This window comes from Dipodomys merriami, unplaced genomic scaffold (assembly GCF_024711535.1).
Source record: "Dipodomys merriami isolate MVZ:Mamm:240054 unplaced genomic scaffold, mDipMer1.0.p SCAF_114, whole genome shotgun sequence".
Classification (NCBI taxonomy): domain Eukaryota; kingdom Metazoa; phylum Chordata; class Mammalia; order Rodentia; family Heteromyidae; genus Dipodomys; species Dipodomys merriami.
In genome coordinates this window covers 4,135,523-4,155,610 of record NW_027202427.1, presented here as the reverse complement: position 1 = coordinate 4,155,610, position 20,088 = coordinate 4,135,523, and the positions used below count along the sequence as shown (strand labels likewise).

Sequence of the window (20,088 nt, the reverse complement as noted above, 5' to 3'; positions counted from 1 at the left end):
CAGGCCGGTCTCAGGGGCGCGGGGCCTGAGCTGGCGCCTGCCCCCAGGCAGCCAGCCTCCTAGCACCCCCTTTGGGCCTTTAAACCCAGTGGCCGGCCCACCTTTCCATCTCCACTTCCACCCCAGGTCAGGGGCCTGGACCCGGGCTCGGCACAGGGCCCTCCGTGGTGCCCCGAGAAGGTGGACAGGGCAGGCCTGAGGGCAGCGGAGCCAGGCAGAAGCCCCACCCCGGCTCGGGCTGGGCTGGGGCCAGCCAGGGTGGGGCGCTGTGTGTGTAAGCCAAGAGGCTGCTGGCTGTGGAGGGGGAGGCTGCATTCCTGAGAGGAGGCCACCCCCACATCCGCTCAGCTGCCTCCCCAACAAGCCCGCTTAAGTCAAACCAGACTGGGAAGAGCTGGGCAGGGGAGGGGCCCGGCTGGGCCCAGCTAGGACACCGGTCTGCAGGGGCTGGAACTACTTTGGCTCACGGACTCTGAAGGAGGGACATGGGAGTGAGGTGGCTCAGAGGCAGCGAGGCCTGTCCTCACAGGGGCTAGGGCACACTCAGATCTGCCCGCTGCCAGCCACGGCCACCCCACCCGCCCTGCAGCTGGAGCGGGGGCAGGCGGCTCAGCCCAAAGAGCCTGAGGGGGGCAACGAGGACCAGAGGCTGGCTGGGCCGGGGGCTGGCGCATGACCCGCCACAGAGGCTGGCTGGGTCCGGGGCTGGAGCATGACCCGTCACAGAGGCTGGCTGGGTCCGGGGCTGGCGCATGACCCGTCACAGAGGCTGGCTGGGCCGGGGGCTGGCGCATGACCCGTCACAGAGGCTGGCTGGGCCGGGGGCTGGCGCATGACCCGTCACAGAGGCTGGGTGAACTGCAGCCAGCCAGACTTACACAGGATCGAGGCCTGGATGGGACCCAGGCCTAGACAGGACCCAGGCCTAGACGGGACCCAGACCTAGACAGGACCCAAGGCCTAGACAGAACTCAGGTCTAGACAGAACTCAGGTCTAGACAGAACTCAGGCCTAGACAGAACTCAGGCCTAGACAGAACTCAGGCCTAGACAGAACTCAGGCCTAGACAGAACTCAGGCCTAGACGGGACCCAGGCCTAGACAGAACCCAGGCCGGGACAGGACACAAGGCCTAGACAGGACCCAGGCCTAGACGGGACCCAAGGCCTAGAGAGGACTCAGGCCTAGACAGAACTCAGGCCTAGACAGAACTCAGGCCTAGACAGAACTCAGGCCTAGACAGAACTCAGGCCTAGACAGAACTCAGGCCTAGACGGGACCCAGGCCTAGACAGAACCCAGGCCGGGACAGGACACAAGGCCTAGACAGGACCCAGGCCTAGACGGGACCCAAGGCCTAGAGAGGACTCAGGCCTAGACAGAACTCAGGCCTAGACAGAACTCACGCCTAGACAGAACTCAGGCCTAGACAGAACTCAGGCCTAGACAGAACTCACGCCTAGACAGAACTCAGGCCTAGACAGAACCCAGGCCTGGACAGGACACAAGGCCTAGACAGGACCCAGGTCTAGACAGGACCCAGGCCTAGACAGGACTCAGGCCTAGACAGAACTCAGGCCTAGACGGGACCCAGGCCTAGACAGAACTTAGGCCTAGACAGAACCCAGTCCTAGACAGAACTCAGGCCTAGACAGAACCCAGGCCTAGACAGGATGGAACCCAAGGCCTAGACAGAACCCAGGCCTAGACAGAACGCAGGCCTAGACAGGATGGAACCCAAGGCCTAGACAGAACTCAGGCCTAGATGAGACCCAGGCCAGAAGCCAGACTGAAGCATGCTGCCCAGGTCCAAACCTGACCCAGATGTATCCCAGCTATGGCACCCATGTGTGGTGTTGAAGCATTCGCTGCTTTGTTTCCCAAATGACTATCATTGTTGGGAAATAGAAATGGCAGCCACCCCCAGACCAGCCTCAGACAGGCACCAGGGAGTGGTGTGGAGCAGGTCAGAGGGTAACACACTCCAGACGCCAGCCTCAACACAAGACCCCACCCAGCCTGCATCAGGTCTGCACCCCTCTCCTGCCACCCAAGCCAGGCCTGACACCAGAGCACAGGGCCCTAGAGGCCTCTAGACAGGGCAGACAAGAGTCGCACCAGCACCCCATCCACCCCCCAGCAGCCAGGTAATGCTTGGGACCTGACCCCAGCCTGGCCCAGCCTGCCATCCCCCCCAGGCTAGGCAGAGCAGCTCCAGGGCCGGCGGGGCTCACTGTCAGGCCGGGCAGCACGGGCAGGCCCCGCACAGGCGCCCGCCCACGCAGCCTGTACTCAGATGGCTGGACAGGTGGTACAGACAGCTGCACCAGGGCAGGCGTGCCCCGCTGTCCGTCCACCTGCCCAGCCATGCCGCCCCCTCACACACAGGGCCCCGCGCAGGCCAACTGTGAGGACAGGCCATGGAAAACCACGGTCCCGCCTCTGAGACGAGCAAGCGGGGTTCCGGGCGGCGGCCTGCCAAGTCAGGGTGGAGCCTGGCGAACCTGAGAAGCCAGAGTCCGGGCTCAGCAGACACGGGGTGTGCACACGCATGAGGTCCCTGTGTGCACACGTGATGAAGTCCCGATGTACACACGTGATGAGGCCACACGGTTCCCCGTGAACGTGTGATGTGCTGAGGTCCCTGTGTGGGTGTGATGGAGCCCTGGGCACACACGTGCGTGATGGGGCTCTACACGCACGTGCAATGGCGCCACAGGTGCACATGTGTGTGGTGGGGCCCTGCACAAACACGCACGCAACGACATCCCTGGACACGCCCACGGGAGCCCTGTCTTCACATGTATGTGATGAGGCCCCGTGTCCCCGTGGGAGCTCCTGGTGTCACACAACGTGGGGCTCCTCACGTGCATATGCCTGGGCTGGAGTCTCACGCACACATCACAGGAGTCCTCACGTGTACATGTGTTGTAGGATCCCTGTGTGCACACGTTGCACATGTGGGGCACCTGCACAAACATGTATGTGGCAGGGTCCCCGCACGTGCAACGTGTGCACACAGGTGAAGCCTCGTGTGCGTGTGTGTGTGGCAGGCCCTGCCCAGTGTGAGGGGGAGCAGGCTAGAAATGGCCATCACAGGCTCCTGCATTCCACTCACAGCTTTTAGGCTTGAGGGTTGCCAAAGCCCCGCCACTTCACTGACCACAGACGGTAAACTGAGACTCACAAGATCTGCAGAGGAACCCGGAGCCCAGGGGCCCTCCCCGCAGTGGGAGGGAGTCAGGAGCGCAGAGACCCAGACGGCAGGCAGGCACAGGGCCAGACAGCTGGCAGCACGGCAGGGCTATGTGCCGATAACCACAGCTGTCCAACGGGAGGGCCACCCACCTGGAGGCGGCCGTGGCATGGCCCCTGGCCGCGGCAGCTGGACTGCTGGTGGAGCAGAGCAGAGCCCAGGCCCTGCCCACGCCACCGTCACCTGGCTCTGCACCGGCCTCCCAGAGCCCCCGGCCCCGCCCTCCTCCAGTGCACGCTGCCCACACTGGGGTGGACTTCTCTTCGGAGGTGACTGCCCTCGTGCTGGGGGCACCCTCACAGCCAGCCCCCTCCCCCGCTCCTCAGACTCTGCGCGTGGTCCTGGACACCCAGCCACCCCAGCTCAGGGACATGGGCTGCCACCGCTCGGTCCCCGGTGGACTCTGAGCTGATGGCTCTGGCCTTCTCCGTGGACGGCGTCACCAGAGGGCGGACAGCAGGCTCAGCCCGTGTCCAAGGCCCTCCAGGCAGGGCCTGTGGGCGAGCCCCAAGTGCGGGGCGAGCAGGGCCGTGGCCTGCTCCACCACCGCCAGGGCCTGCCCGACGGCTGCGGCCAGCAGGCAGCTGACGGCCCGGCCAGGTCAGCTGTCCATCCAGCCTGGAGCCAACAAAGGGCCCATTCTCCGGGTGGAGGGCAGGCGGGGCGTGGAGGAAGATGTCTGGGCCATCCAGGCGGTGTGCCAAGGCCGGCACGCGTCTCGCTGCCCAGAGGCAGGGGCTGCCTAGCTTGGCCCCGACCTGGGAGGGGAGAGTGCCCTGTTCTGGCCCCCTGTGCCAGCAGCCAGGGCCGGGTTCCAAGACCCCTCCCTGCTCGTGGGGGTACTGGCTGAGCTGCATTTGGTCTCTAGGGCTGGGGACAGGCAGGGGACAGGCGAGAGTCTCAGTACGCCTGCAACCGCCAGAGGCCAAGCTGAGGTGAACACAGAATGGCAGCAGAAGCCTGGGAGCCTCCAAGGACTGGGGCCACCCCTCCCTCTCCCCTCCCTCTGTGACCTTCCTCACCCTGTCAGAACCCCTTCCCACTGGGCAGGTTCCACGCCTGGGGTTCTGATGCTGGAAGAGCAATCCGTGCTTTCCTCCTCCCTGTAGCACTGGAAAGTTAAAACAGCCTGCAGGGCCAGATGGCTGTTCAGTAGGCCTGGAGCCTGGAGTGCAGGGAGCCCAGGAATCCGGCCTTCCCCACCCCACACAAGACAGCAGGAGTGACCAGGCAGGGCCTGCCCAGGATCAGCCCTGGCCCGCCCTGGAAGAGCACCTTCTGCACCCTTGGTCTCTGCTGCCAATACCTTGCAGAGTTGTCAAAGAACTCAGGAGCTCACAAATGCAAAGCAAAGAAGCATCGGGAAGCCACCCAGAATGAGACCCCAAACCAAGACTTTGCAACGGGGTATAGCTACTGGGCCAAAGCCATTGCTTGAGGGCCACACCACACCGACCACAAGACAGCACTCATCAGGAGCCAGGACATGTGACATAGCTTCCGACTGTCCATCTTTGATGGGCTCAGTCTCAAACTGAGACTGGTGAGGCCCCCTGAGCCAGGCCCCCAGCTGGGTCAGACCTCTGCAGCTCCCAGAGCTCACCGAGCTCCAAAGGACAGCTGCTCCAGCACACAGACCAGCACAGTGTTGAGTATGGCAGACCTGGGGGCCTAACCCTGCTCAGAACCCTATGCTGTTTGGTTCCCAACATACACTGTAACACCTCTGAGCGCTGTGTACACAGGGGAATCTCTGAGCTCTGTACACAGGGGAATCTCTGAGCTCTGTGTACACCGGGACACCTCTGAGCGCTGTGTACACCGGGAGACCTCTGAGCGCTGTGTACACCGGGGCATCTCTTGAGCTGTACACAGGGGCACCTCTGAGCACGTTCCCAGGAAACATGGACAGCCTCAGCCAAGCAAAGGCTCTGCGGGTGAGTGGACCACCACACACTGGGCGCAGGCGGCTGATCTCTCCACTCTAGCCACAAGCAGCTGTGGGATGGAGACAAACAGACCCCACAGCACCTCCCAGCCCCCGCCCAGTCCTCGGATCAGAGAGGAAAGATGACAGTGAACAGGAGGCCAAGCTCCTAACTCCGGGGCAGAAGCCCAGCAGGCCCCAGCCCTCTCTTCAGATCCTACCCAACGGGACCCGTGTGCACTGCACAGAGCCTAACAGAGCCACAAGACGTAGTGTCACCCCATGCAGAGCAGAGGGGACGCACACTCCAGTGTGCGTATGTTACGTACAGCACAGGAGGAGCGCGGCTACACACGGCTGCAGGATGAACTTCGCCAACAAAGCTGAGCAAAGACAAAGAAAACACGCTGCATGACTAAGCCGCAAGAAGTTCCGGATGCAGCATGACAGCCCAGAGCCAGAGGTCAGCCGGGGCATTCCCGGGTCAGCCAGGGCGGCCGGGGGGCGCTGGGGATGATGGGTGCCAGTGCACCCTCAGGCGACACCCTATGAGCGTCTGTCACTTCACTGTGGGCCCAGCTACCAACCAACCAGCCACAGAGGGCACAGCCCTGAGCAAGGCCGCAAGTACAGGCCGCTGGAAACCCCCAAGGTCCAGGCGGGGAGAGGGGGAGGGGCTGCTGTCCTAAGCAGGGCGGGGCGGGAGCCGCAGCCAGAGCCCAGAGAAAGCTCCCAAAGCACTGCAGGAAGGTGAGCTGAGCTGAGCCTGCCCCACAGGCCACTGTCCCCCAGTCGCTGAGGAACACCCCAGGGAATATATTCAGGCTGCTGTGAGCCCTGGGGTGTGGAGGCTTGGGCAGGAGCAGGTGGCAGGCTCCTGGGGGCCTGCAGCCAAACTCCCATACCAGAGGATTGCAGCAGGAAGCCCATGTGTGGCCGTGCAGTGCCACAAGGGAGGGACATAACCCTCAGAGAGGCCAGTGAGCGGCCGTGCAGTGCCACAAGGGAGGGACATAACCCTCAGAGCGGCCAGTGAGCGGCCGTGCAGTGCCACAGGGGAGGGACATAACCCTCAGAGCGGCCAGTGAGTGGCCGTGCAGTGCCACAGAGGAGGGACATAACCCTCAGAGCGGCCAGTGAGTGGCCGTGCAGTGCCACAGGGGAGGGACATAACCCTCACAAGGAGCTAAACAGCTCCTGGGGGTGAGGGGGACATGCCCTGGTTCAGTGAAGGAAAAAGAACCAGGAGAGTGGCAGTCAGCCTCCTTTTGGGTGGGGCTCCTTGTGTGGGGGGCCACAAGAGCAAGGATCCCTCAGCACCCCTGAACTGGGCCCCCAGGCCCAGGGCCTTTCCTGAGCAGCACCATGGCTCCACACAAGCCCTAGCCACACCTGGGGGTCACGGGCACCGCAGGCTGGTAGCCAGTGCACAACAATGAAGGATCTCACACAACACACGCTCTCCAGACCTGAAAGACCGGATATCCAGGCAGATGGCCTCGCTCCCGTCCGGCAAGGTGGCCAGAGGGCCAGGCTGTGCCTCGGCAGGCCCGGTGCACAGAGTGAGGGCACAGGGCTCAGATGTCCTGTCCTTCCCATCCCTAGGGCTGTGTGACCTCACTCTGGGGGTGCACAGGCTCCCCTCCCACAGGACCCACACCAGGGCCGCCCTGGAGTTAACAATCTGAGCACAGGGTCTGTAGAAGCCAAGGGCAGCCACGTGCAGTGCTGGGCTCTGGGGCCCAATGCATGCTGGGAAGGGCACCCAGGAGCGGCAGCCTCTGCAGGGGAGGGGCAGGCGGCAGGCTGGGCCCTGGGGAAGTGAGGGAGAGGCAGGGGCAGTGCAGCCAACCCTGCGCAGCTGAAGTTGGCAGGTCTTAAATTAATCGGCTACAATTTTACACAACAACACGTTTGGCAGGGCCTGGCTGGGGGCCAGCCAAGTCCCTGGAGCTCCTGAGATGCTTTTTAAAGCCCTGCGAGGACCAGGCCTGGGAATGGGGGGAGGGGCCACCCTGGCCGGCTGGCCTGCGAGTCAGGCAATGGGCTCCTGGGGACCCCGGCTCCCACAGTACGGTGGGCGCTGGCGCGGCAGCCGCAGGGCGGGAGGAACCTCCATGTACACAGTGCTGGCGGACCAGGGGCCCATGCACTCCCACACCCAGGCTGGGCCAGGGTGACGGGGGAGGCGAGGACGGTGGGAATTCTGCCTCCCAAAGGCTAGGCCCAGCCAAGAGGAGCCTGCACACCCACAAGGAGCAAGTGTCCTTCATCGTGGGCCCCTGGCAGGGCCGTGGGCCTGTACAGGGAGGGGACAGCCAGGCCTACCCCACGCAGGAAGGGCCCGGCATGACTTGGTGGGCACCCAGTTGACATCTGGCTTCAGGTCAGTGGTCCAGAGCAGGACATTCAGGAGAAAGTTCCCCAAGAGAAGGAAGGTCACAGGCAGGACCTGGCTAACTCTGCAGGCCCCCAGTCACGTCCTGAACAGCCCCAAAGAAAGGGAGGGGAGAGCAAGAACCCTGCAGCCAGCCACTCTGAGCTGGTGCTGTGAAGAGCTGTGCCTCAGTATCCCTATTTGTCAACAGATAATGGAACTGCTGTAAGGGCTCTGAGAGAGGCAGTGTGAATGACTGCTCAGCTCACACTTCCGTGGAAGTGGGAGCCCGTTGGGCCCTGGGGAAGTAGGAAAAACTGAGGGCCAGAGAGGCTGGCCAGGCGGGAAGGCACACCGATCGTGACGAAACAAGGCTTAACTCGGCCATCTGCACCACGTTGGGGAAAGACCACTGGTGGGTCTGACGGCTGCCGGCAGCTTCCCGGACCCTCGCCGGGGGACACCTGAGGATGGGAAGCACACACCCGCTTCACTGCGGAACTCCAAGCGAAATGAGGCTCCGTTCTCCAAGCACAGACCAACAGCTCAGGCCCTGGCCCCCGCAGCTAACTCCAGACACCCAAAGAGCACCATCCACCCAAGCGCCGCCACCACACCTGGCGCAGGAGAGCCAGTGCCCAAGGCGAGGCTCAGGGCAGCAGGCGCAGGGGCGCTGGGCTCTGGGGCAAAGGCACCGCAGGGGGACACAGCCTCACTTCCCAGCTGGACAGTCCGCACTGCCGCGCTGAGGAGGGCCCCACGCCCAGCGGGCCGGCCCCTGGCCTCCTGAACCAGGAGAGGGCAGGACGCTAACCCTTAGGGCCGTGCAGCCCTCCCGAGCCTCCAGCCACAGCCACACAGAGACACCGGCACAACCCGGACTCACCCGGCGGACCTGGCCCTCACTCAGGGCTTCCCACGCCCGCCACCTCCCTGCCGAGAGGAGAACCCACTGGGCACCACACCGCGGGCGCTCCGCCCCGCCCTCGGCAGGGGAGTGTCCAAGGCCCGCGGTGGCCGCCCACAGGAGGACACCAGAGCGTGGCGTCCAGCCTGGCCTCAGCCGGGGAGGCTGAGGAGAGCTCCGCACGCCGCAGCAGGGACGCGGCTCCCGTGGTGTGCGCACACGGGGCCACGTCCCACGCGGGGCACAGCCTGTGGCTGTTACCGAGGCCTGCCCCCTTGCTCCCGCTTGGGGCACCCCACCTTTCAGTATGGCTAGGAGCTTGTCCTCATCAGGCCTTGCTCCGCACACATCCAGCCCACAGGTATTGCCGTCCTCCACGGCCCGCAAGGCGCCCCCAGCCCGCAGAAAGGACAGCACGGACAGCGGGGAGGCCACAGCCCCGAGCGGGCTCAGCCACTCCCCCTCAGCTCCCTACCACCAAGCTAGGGCAGGGAGGAGGAGGAGGGCTCCCCTTGCCCTGCCCTTGGCCTGGAGAGAGGCGGGGCGGGACGCGCTGAGCAGAGTGCTGCTTCAGCAGACGGCAGACCGCCCAGGCCGTCGGGGTGGGGGCAGCGCGGGGGGCGGGGGGGAGTGGGCCGCTAGGCCTGCCCCCTGGGGGCTGAGCCCTGCCCCTGCCGGTGGGCACCCGGACCGGCCCCAGAATCCTGCAGAGTGGACTCAGGCCTGGGACCCACCCCATCCACCCTGAACCCCGACACAAGCCAGAGGCAGAGGGCACCTCCTAGGGGAGGCCCTCTGCTGTCAAGGTCACCAGGCCTGGCGGAGCACGGCCCCCACCCACTCACCGGGCCCATCTTCCCGTCACAGGCACACTGTCCCCTGCCCCAGTCCAGGTTTTCATGCCCCCTCGCCAACAGGCACCCCTCCCCTGGAGCGCCCGGGCCCCTCCCCGCCACCCCCGCGAGCGCACCCCGGCCTGACCTTACGGATGCGGCCGCTCCGCGTGCCAGCGAACACCACGGTGTGGCCCCGGTAGTCGTAGGCGGCCACGGCCGTCAAGCCGTCCTCCTTGTCCACAAACAGAGGCAGGCCCTCGATGGTGACCGTGCCCCCCAGGGGCTGGTTGAAGTCCTGGCCACAGAAGTCGTCATCGATCTGCAGGGGCTGCAGGGGACAGGAGAGTCAGCCACCGGCCCGACGCCCCTGCCGCCAGCACCAGACCGACCCAGACGCCGCCAACACCACTCAGGGCCAGCAACGCCTGGGCTCACCGGACACACTGGGGTCTGGGAGCCGCCGGGGCCCAGCAAGCATGCCCAGGAGGGACCCGACCGTGGGGGACGTGAGGAGATAATGAAGGACTGGGGAGCTGAGCCATCCACTCCCCACCCCCAGAACAAGGGGGTGGGCAGAGGAAGGGCGGCCACAGCTGGGAAGGCCAGGCGCGAGGCAGCCACATCTAAAAGCGAGGGAAGGTGCTGCTGTGTGTGCAGGAAGCAAGTGATAGAGGCTCCGGAGGTGGCTGGGGTCCAGCGTGGGGGGGCTGCTCGGCCCCAAGGCACAGCAGGGAGGGTGCACACGCAGAGTAAGGTTGGCCAAGAGGCCAGCCGGGCCCCCTCCGGCCTCTGAGGTCCGCCCGGAGAGGGCACCGAGCGGACAGAGCAGGGAACACAGGGCTAGGCTGGCTGGGCCAGAGTGGGAGCACGGAGAGCCACCCGAGGGAGAAAGAGGCAGGTCTCCGATGGGGGATGGGGGACAGGGCCCAGGGGGCAGGGGGCAGGGGGCAGGGCACAGAGGACGGGGCACGGGGGATGGGGGACGAGGGACGGGGGACAGGGCACAGAGGACGAGGCACGGGGGATGGGAGACGAGGGACAGGGGACAGGGCACAGAGGACGAGGCACGGGGGATGGGGGACAGGGCCCAGGGGGCAGGGGGCAGGGCACAGAGGACGGGGCACAGGGGATGGGGGACAGGGCACAGGGGATGGGGACGAGGGACGGGGGACAGGGCACAGGGGACAGGGCACGAGGACAGGAGGGCACAGAGGACGGGGCACGGGGGATGGGGGACAGGGCACGGGGAATGGGGGACGAGGGATGGGGGACAGGGCACAGGGGGCAGGGGGCAAGGGACAGGGCACAGGGCACAGAGGACGGGGCACGGGGGATGGGGGACAGGGCACAGGGGACAGGGCAGGAGGACAGGGCACAGAGGACGGGGCACAGGGGATGGGGGACAGGGCACAGGGCACAGGGGGCAAGGGACAGGGCACAGGGCACAGAGGACGGGGCACGGGGGATGGGGGACAGGGCACAGGGGACAGGGCAGGAGGACAGGGCACAGAGGACGGGGCACAGAGGACGGGGCACGGGGGATGGGGGACAGGGCACAGGGGACAGGGCAGGAGGACAGGGCACAGAGGACGGGGCACGGGGGATGGGGGACAGGGCACAGGGGGCAAGGGACAGGGCACAGGGCACAGAGGACGGGGCACGGGGGATGGGGGACAGGGCAGGAGGACAGGGCACAGAGGACGGGGCACGGGGGATGGGGGACAGGGCACAGGGGACAGAGCACGGGGAATGGGGGACGGGGGACGGGGCACAGGGCACAGGGCACACACTCAGCGAGGTGTATATGTAAATACGATGCATTTCCCCAGGACACACGGGGAGGCTGGGCCAACCGTCCCTGCCCCGTGTGCTCTTGGGAGGAGGAGGCCGCCCTGTAGAGGAACCAGCGTTGCCTCCAGTTAGGAGTGGGGGACCTGCAGCCAGAGGAAGCACGGGCTTCCCTGGGCCACACAGGCCCCAGGCAGCGGGAGCGCAGGGCCCGAGGCTGGCAGCCTGCTCGTGTGACCTGACCCCAGACGCCAGAAATCATTCTGGAGGGACCAACAGCTTCTATCCCCAACGGCACAAGCAACAGGCCCCTGGACTCTGGCTGGCCGGGAATGGCCCTGCTCAGACTTTGGGTGAGGCGGGGTACCGTGGCCACGGAGTGCCAGCCCCGTCCGTGCATCCTGGAGGTTCCCACAGCTGGGCTGGAGAGGGCGGGGGTATGGCCAGGGGGGCGGCCGGGCCCAGCCCAGGGATCCGCCTGGGCCCCAGCTCTGCCTTGCCAGCCATGAGCCCCCCCCCCCGGGGACATCAAGCTACCTCTTGGAGCCCTCGTACCCAGTCTGCATGACCCGGAGCTGCCAGGTCCCAGCAGCGCCAGGCGTGGCATCAACTCCAGCTGTGCTGCCCTTCCTCCCAAGGCGCGGGCCGGCGTCACGACCAGCCGCGGCCAGGGCCGCGCGTGGACGGCACTCACCGAGTTGATGCAGCCCAGCTCCTTGTTGAGCAGCCAGGGCAGCGAGAGCTTGCCCTCCCCGCGGTAGCAGGACTGAATGCGCTCCTTGATCTTCTCCTTGATGGCCCTGAGTGTGAACAGGCACAGCACGGACTCCTTGGGTGGCTTCACACGGTTCTTCTGGCCCTGCGCGAACACGGTGAACAGCACGTCCTCCCCCTCCGGGAGCTGCAGGTAGCTGGCCAGCGCGCGGCCAGGCCGGCTCAGGTAGGCGTCCTGCACCAGGCGGTACTCCACCCCGGCCTGCTGACAGCCGATGGGGAACTCCACGTAGGAGTAGAACTTCGGGTCGTCCACACAGAGCCGCACGATCTTGGAGGTGAAGAAGTGCTCGCCGGCAGCATCCGGCGAGGTCAGCTGTGTGTCCAGCTGCAGCGTGAGGTAGTACACGAACTGCTCGCTCCGGAAGCTGTACACATAGTAGATGTCGAAGGCCGGGAACTTGGACAGCGTGTCGGACGGGATCTTGAGCTGCGAGGACACGAACTCATCCTGGTACACGAAGCCGAACATGTCGGCGTCCTCCTCGTTGGCCATGAGCCGGCGGCTGGACAGCGTGGGGAAGTACTCGGACTTTCCGTCGATGGGGGTGCCCACGAAGAGCTTGGCCTGGCCCTGGCCCGGCGGGGCGGCGATGAGCACGCCCGCCATGCTGCCGGCCTCTCGCACGCTGGACAGGTAGTGCTCCTTGCGGTGATGCGGCTCTCCCAGCTTGAAGAGGTCGTCCAGCCGCAGGAACTGGCAGATGCCCTGGGAGGCGCTGCCGCAGGCCAGCAGGCGGTTGGCGGCGTAGTCCAGCAGCAGCAGCTTGTTGACGTTGTCGGTGCTGCCCAGGCCGTGCGGGCAGGACTGCACGCTGGGGGGCGGGTAGCACTTCTCGTTGTCCTCCACGGGGCCCGTCACGTGCACCCGCAGCAGCGTCAGGTTCCCCGACAGCTTGTAGATGCGGTTCACCCCACCCACGTACACCTCGCCCGTCTGCTCGTGGACCACCACGTGGGTGAGGCCCCAGTCGCTGGCCACGAAGGTGCGGAAGGCGGGCTGTGGCCGCCCGCCTGCCTGGGCAGAGCCCCACGCTGCCCACACGCACCCCAGGAGCAACAGCAGCATCGGCGGCGTCCGTGGGCTCACAGGCGGCAGCGGCATGGTGGGCCGGGGCCCTGACCCTCGGTGCTCGGGTCCCACTGGGGCGACGGTCATGGGGCCGGGAGCCTCAGCCCTAGGGAGAACAGGTCAGAGGCATGAGTACGAGCACACGCACACGCACACCTCCACCCGCCCGGACAACTTCCAGTGAAAAGACCCAAGTGCCGAGGGTCACCAAGACCGAGCCGCGCCACCAGCAGCGGCCAGGACACCTGCCTGGCAATGGCAAGGCTGCACCAGAGCCGCGCCCTGCCGGTGCTGGCGGAGGACTGGCCGATGGAGGGGCCTGGGGGCCCAGATTCGCCCGGAGCCGAGCTCTTCACCGCCGACTCGTGCACCTTGGCCCAGGGAGCCCTCACTCCAGGGCAGGTGACCCCTCCTTGCCCGAGGCTGCCACCGCCACCGCCAACCGCTGACTCTGCCCTCACGAGAGCTGCCCAGTGACCTCCGCCTGGCACTCGGGCCGGCTTTCCAGCCTCCCGCGTGTCCCCTCAGAGCACACCCCACAGAAACAGGGACCTCTCCAACTACCAGTTTAGCCCAGTGTGGCTTAACCAAGCCCTCTGCACTGCTCAGCAACCCACCACAGCCCACTGCGACACAGGGTCCCACTGCAACACGGGGTGCCCCTGCCAAACGGGACCCCACCGCCACACAGCTGCAAGGGACACGGGCCCTTGGTCACTCACGGCTCATGCTGGCCAGGTATCTCGCAGTAACTCTAGGCCTGCATTCCTAGAAAGGAGTGTGTGACTCTCACCCAAGTCTTTACACCCAGCAGCGTGGTACCCTCGCGGTCCCCCCACTCCCTCGCAGACCCAGCCCTCCCTCACAGCCTCCCTCCAAGCCTTGCGCCTGGCCTCACACCAAGGATGCTCCCGAGGCACAGCCCAGCCTCACCTATCAGGTCTGCGTCTGAGCAGGTCTGCACACTCCTCCTGCACCTGCACCCACATCACCCGGGCCCCCGCAGGCCGGCGCTCCCTCCAGTCACACTCCCATGCCAGCAGCACCCCAATCCCCTCCACCCAAGACGTGGCGCCCGCAACCCGTGCCCTCGCTCCACACGCAGCTCCAGCTACCTCTGACCTGCACAGGGATCACTGTCCTCACACCCCGCTGCCTCCCACCCGCCCGGAAAGCACTACCTCCCTCGGCCGGCAGCAGGTGCTGGGGCCGCCAGACGCGCGCCCCTCTGTCGCTTTGTAGCCTTCAAGGCCCCTTTCCTGGCCTCAGCAACCTGTGTATGGCCCCCGTGGACCACCCCGTGGGAGGGTGGGCCAAGGCCTGGGAGGCTCTGGTGGGGCCCTACCCCACTCCACTGAGCCCTGGCCCGGGCACACCGAGCAGGGAGGCAAGCTGCCCGATCTGTCCCGTCCTCCCAAACAGGGCCCTGTGCTGCCGGGCAGCCCCGCTTCACAGCCGGCACCACAGAGGCCAAGCCCAAGTCCCTGTGCCCCGGCCCCTCACCTGTGCGGGCTGAGGGCCTCCTCTGGCCTGCGCACCGAAGGGACAGCTGCCAGCACTGTCCGCCCTGCTAACGGCTTTTGGTCACTTGCTGGTGACGTACTATACTCTGAGGAGAAGAGCAGCACCCTTGGGCCCAGCTCCTCAGAGCCACAGGGCCCAAAACACACTTGTGAATGAATGAATGAATGGGTAAGCAGCATGGCCGGTGGGCAGAGTGGCCTAACACCTGCTCCCTGGCCTTGTGGCCCCCCTTTCCTAAAGGTTCGGGGAAGCCAGGAGCACTGTTGGGGTTTCCAGAGCAGAGCAGGACCCCTCCCAGCAGGCTGCCAGCTGCCGTTCGCAGATACCCACACTGCCCAGCCCACACGGCAGGGTCCCCCACAGGCGGCCCGGAGAGCCCCCCCCCGCCCCCCCCCCCCCGCTCAACCCAAGCCCAAGGCCGACCAGACCTGGGAACTAGACAGAGAACAGGTTCTACACAGAGGCAGCAGCCCTGGCTGAGAGCTCAGTGCATGTGAACTCCAAAGAAAACATGAATCACTCACCGTTTATCAGTTCAAAGCAGGCCTGCAATTACCAGGGGCTGGGCTCTCCCCTCCTCCGGGATAATTATACACGTCTTAATGCAATTACGGGCCCTACTTTTTATATTAAACGGGAGGGGCCCGACTGAAGAACCCACCATCTAAACTCCAGCCTGGCCCTGGGCGCTCCCCCACCTCCCAACAGAGGCTGCCAGGAAGGGACTGGCTCTGGGGCCCAGGGCTGCTGGCCAGGACAGGGGATCGCGGCTGGAATCCTCACACCCCACCAAACAAAGACCAGCACGGAAACCTAGGCCACTTTCTCCACCTTAAGCAAACCAGACTCCAGGCTCGGGCAGACTCAAGGTCACACAGCTGCCCCAACAGGTCAGGGGCCAAACCCAGAGTTTCCTCAGAGACCCTAAGCAGACTGGCGACCAGCGAGGGCTCAGCTCCCCCAGGGCCGGGGGTCTGACCGGGAAGAAGTGCCCTTGCGGTGCTGGGCGCTGGGGGCCACGCCGGCGCTGCGGTGAGCAGAGCCGCCTGAGCCACGCACGTCAGCCACGGGCGCGCCCACGCCGGCGCTGCGGTGAGCAGAGCCGCCTGAGCCACGCACGTCAGCCACGGGCGCGCCCACGCCGGCGCTGCGGTGAGCAGAGCCGCCTGAGCCACGCACGTCAGCCACGGGCGCGCCCACGCCGGCGCTGCGGTGAGCAGAGCCGCCTGAGCCACGCACGTCAGCCACGGGCGCGCCCACGCCGGCGCTGCGGTGAGCAGAGCCGCCTGAGCCACGCACGTCAGCCACGGGCGCGCCCACGCCGGCGCTGCGGTGAGCAGAGCCGCCTGAGCCACGCACGTCAGCCACGGGCGCGCCCACGCCTGAGCCACGCACGTCAGCCACGGGCGCGGCTTCCCTCGCCTCAGGGGCCTTGTCACTTGAAATGGAGGAGCACGAACGTGGGGAGCGGCCGATCTGGGCCACTTCTGAGCACAGAACAGGGGTGCAAGCCTGCTAGACCTGCGGACGGGGCAGAGAACAGTGGCTGACTCCCCAGCATGCAGAGTCAGAGTCAACCCAGGAGGGTCGCGCCTGTCTGCGTATGTACAGCAGGGACAGCAGGGCGCTGGGCCAGCTGGCAGCAGGTAGGGGCTGTAGCCTCAGGGGCTCCACCCCCAGATGGGACAGGACGGGACCGGTCATCAGTAGAGCGTACACTGCAGTGTACTGGTCTCTCCCCATGGCTCCTTTTGAAACACAAAGACTCCAAAGCCCCCCTCACTGAGGGGGAGCCCTCTGCCAAAGCCCTCCTGCTCGGGGGTCAGGTGGGGCTTGAGGGAGACAGGAAGGACAGAGCCACCTGTCCCCAGGATTCCCCACCAGCAGTTGGGAGAAGGGCTGCCCCAGGTCGGAGGTCACAGGAAGTAGTCCCAAGTGGCCCCCTTGCCACCAGTCTGGTGTGCTGGGTACTTGGGCATTGGAGTCCCGCTTCTCAGAACAACACACAAGCCTGCTCCGTGCCTTTCAGGCCTCTCTGAGCAGGGGCCTTCCCGGGGGCTTTCAACAAGCAGGCAGCCGCCCGAGGGCCGCGGGCTTTGTCCACGGGCACCTGGCTGGCTCCCAGACGCTCCGTTTGCGGTGCCCCCCAGGCCTCCTCCCGCGCTGTCCCCTGGTCTGAGATGCCCTTCCTGGGCCCCACAGGGCCCCTCCTGCCCTCTGGCAGCCTAGCCCTGAAGGAACCCCTGCACCCCTGCACCCCTGCCCGGGGCTGGGTGTGCCCAGAGCCAGGTAGTCTCGGCGTGTCCGGTCCTGCACACTCCAAACCAGCAGGCAGCCAGGGGGCCTGGCGGTGCTCGGGGTGGGGGGGCACAGGTAGAGCCCCACCCGGCGGGACGGGAGACCCGCACCCTGGAGCTGGGGCGGTCAGCACCGGGGGACCCCGCGGCCGGACCCCCGCCGAGGGCAGAGGCAGGCGGCCGGCCCCCTCCCCCGCCGCCCCTTCCTTTCAAGGGGCGTGGCCCCAGCACCCCACCGAAAAGCCGAAGGCAGCTCCGGGCGCGCGGCCGGGCCCAGCACGGCCCTCACCCTCCCGGGCCGCCCTGGGGTCCGGCGGGCCGAGGGTCTCCCGGGAGCTACCGTCCCCCCTGCCGGGCGGTGCGGGCCGCCGCCGGCCCCGCCGCCGCACGCCAGGCCCGGGACGGTCCGGGAAGCCAAGGGAAGCCTCCGGGAGCGGAACGACCCCGGCGAGGCCCGGCGCGGGGAGGCCGAGGCGGCCTCGCGGGGGCACCGCCCCGCCCCCTCCCAGCCCGGCGGCGGCCCGGCCACCCGGGCGCCCCTCCCGCGCCGGGCCGGAGCGGCGGGCCCCACCGAGCCCTCCCACTTCCACCCGGGCCCCGCGGGCCGGCGGGGCGCGGCCCCCACCCCCGCCCGGCGCCCGCGGCCCTGCCCGGGCCTGCCCGGCGCGGCGATCGCCCGCTGCCGCGATCCGAGCCCGCGCGGCCCGGCGGCCCGGCCCGGCCCGCGCACCGCGGGGCCCGCCCCGCGGGGCCCCGCAAACTTTCTCTCCCGCCTCGGGGCGGGGGCAGCACCGCCCCCGCCGCGCCGCCCGGTAGCGATGCCCCGCGGCGGGCCGGGCGGCAGGGGGAGGCCGGGCCGGGCCGGGCCGGGCGGCAGGGGGAGGCCGGGCCGCCCGCGTCCGGGCCTGGGGCCGCGGTCCGACCTGGCCGCGGGGACGCGGCGGCCGCGCCCGGACGCGGGCGGGCGCCCGGCCGGCGCCGCAGGGACACGCGGGCCGCGGACGCGCGCGCCGCAGTCCCCCGCGCACGCCCCCCGCACGCCCGTCGCCCCGAGCCGCCCGCCCCGCCCGCGCGCCCGCCCCGGACCCGCGTCCGCGCCCCGACCCCTCGCGGCCGCGCGGCCCGGCCTCCCGGGGACCCCGGCCCCCCGCACCCGCGCGACGCCGCGGGGAAAGTTGCGCCCCGACTCACCGGCCGCCCCGGGGCGCGCCCCGCCGCCGGCCATCGCCGCGCCCCGCCGCCCGCCGCGCCGCCCGCCCGCCGCAGGCCCGCCGAAGCCGCGCAGGCCGCCGCCGCCGCCGCCGCCGCCGCCGCCGCCGCGCCCGGGCTCCGCTGCGTCGTCGCGCTGCCGCTGCCCAGCATGAATGGGGCGCCGAGCGCCGCGCGGCTGCGGACCGGCCTCGCTCTCGCCGCCCGCGGAGCGCCGCGCCGCGCGCATGCGCCGCCCGAGGCCGGGGGGCGGGGCGGGGGGCGGGGCGGGGGCGGGGCCCGCGGCGGCCTCCAGGGGGCGCTCGGCCCCGCGCCGCGCGCGCGCCGGGCCCCACCGCGCGCCTTCAAAGGGCGACGCCGCCTCCCCGTTAGGGCGCTGGGCACCGCGACCCCCAGCGCGGGCGGCGGCCTCCGCACCCCGGGGCCGGGAGGCCGATGGGAGGCCTGCGCGGGACGAGGCCGCCGCCCGGTGCTGCCGGGCCACGCTCCCGGTTACGTCTGCGGGCCGCGGCGCCCCGCGGTGCGGGTGCCGGGGTGCGCGGGCCGCGGCCCCGCTGGGGGTCCCGGGGTGCGGGGCTGCGGACCCGGGCTGCGCTTCCCTCCGCGGGCAGCGGGGCGCAGAGCCGCGCCCGAGACGCCCCGGGCCCCGCGCCCGGCCGCCGCCGCCTTCTTTGGTGGCTCCTTCCCGGCGTTCCGGGGCTGACGTCCGCCCGCCCCGCACCGCGCGCCCCGCACCGCGCGATCCTTTGTGCGGCTCGGTTCTGGCCGTGATGGAAACGGGGTCACGCACGTGCGCCCCGGTGCGGGGCGCGGCGCCGCCCTCCGCGTGCGGCCTCCGACCTTCCCTCGCTGCCCCGCGACTCGCGAGGCCCGCGGCGCCGCTGTGGGAGGAAGGCCGCGCTGGCCCCGGCCCGGCCGCCCCTGCGGGCCCCGGCTTGTGCGGCTTTCGGCCCGGGAGGGCGCAGGAGTGGTCGGGCCGGGCGCCGGGCACGGGGCGCCCCCCCCCCGGCCGCCTCGCCCCCCCCCGGCCGCCTCGCCCCCCCCCGACGCCCCTGAGCTTGCTCGGCGTGGAGGGGCCGGCACACTTGCCTGACCGGATCTCACCTCCGTGCCTAGGCCACGCTGGACCCCCATGCGCCCACCCCGCCTTCTCCCGCGTCTGGGACGTCAGACTCTGCTGACCCGCAGCCTCCATCCGTCTCTGCGGTTGCCCACTCACAAGCTGTGGACTCCTAGGAGAGCTCCTCTCCTCTCCCGACACCCTCTGCACCCAGCCTTGTGGGTCCTTCTGGAAAACTCCAGAATGCCCTTCCTTCCCCCGTCTGGTCCTCCCAGCTGGCCTGCTCTCCCTGCTCCTGCTTGGTCCCTCCACTCCATAGATGGCAGCAACAGGAGCCTTCAGAAGGAGGTCGTGATTACATAACCCTCGCCCATGTCCCCAGGACCCCTACCGCGCATCACACAGAGGGACGTGTCAGTGCTGGAGAACCCTCATGTCCAGGGGACCACGGGTCTGCACATAATAAAGGAAAGGGAAATACTTGTAGGAGACGATGGAGTAGGCTTTCAGACCACTTCAAGCTAGGGAAAGATCTCGTGCAAGACATACAATTGATCTGTATCTAGAATATATAAAGGATACCAAGGGGTCAACAGGAAAAGGCTACCACCCACTAAAAAGAGGAGAGAGACCCGAAGCCCGAGGCATCTCCAGTTCCTGGACCCAGAGTCAGACCCCAGCAGCACTTCCCCTCTGGTTTGTGCAGGCATCCTCGTGTGAGCGCACTAGACCCTGAAATTGCCTTTCCTGATGCGACCTCTCAGCAGGGCTGGATGGAGCCGGGTCCAAGGCTGCGGCTCTCCTCACACCACAGGGAAGGGAAGTGAGTCAGCTCAGCTGCTTGGCTTGCGGGCTCTTCCCCCTGGGTCTCCCCCATGGGCTCACTTCTGCTTGCCCTGCCCAGTTCAGAGGGTGGAGGCCTGGACCGGGAACCGATTCTGCTTGGGCTTCCTGCCAAGAAGGATGTTCTCCATCCTTTCCCATCCCCGGCCACTGGAGCAGCTTCAGGGCCATTTCTACATTTGTATGACTCAGCACTTCCTGCAGAGGTGGGGTTGGGGGG

At 67.8% G+C, this 20,088-nt stretch overlaps 2 protein-coding genes across 2 annotated transcripts in view; one reads left to right on the top strand and one right to left on the bottom strand.

The window, feature by feature from the left end:
* LOC138822752 (plexin-A1) overlaps positions 1 to 14,657 on the bottom strand; it is a 48,821-nt gene extending 34,164 nt beyond the window's left edge. The window contains exons 1-3 of the mRNA XM_070015697.1: positions 14,439 to 14,657; positions 11,784 to 13,041; positions 9,447 to 9,629 (exon numbers count right to left, since the gene is read on the bottom strand). Coding sequence (XP_069871798.1) covers positions 9,447 to 9,629; positions 11,784 to 13,041; positions 14,439 to 14,638 — 1,641 coding nt within the window. The 5' untranslated portion in view covers positions 14,639 to 14,657. The remainder of the gene's footprint in view (positions 1 to 9,446; positions 9,630 to 11,783; positions 13,042 to 14,438) is intronic.
* A 1,982-nt stretch (positions 14,658 to 16,639) lies between these two features.
* LOC138822665 (basic proline-rich protein-like) lies at positions 16,640 to 18,668 on the top strand. The gene is made up of 2 exons (XM_070015446.1): positions 16,640 to 16,732; positions 16,833 to 18,668. Exons 1-2 carry the CDS (start codon positions 16,640 to 16,642, stop codon positions 18,666 to 18,668), a joined length of 1,929 nt encoding a protein of 642 aa, XP_069871547.1.
* Positions 18,669 to 20,088: the final 1,420 nt, after the last annotated feature.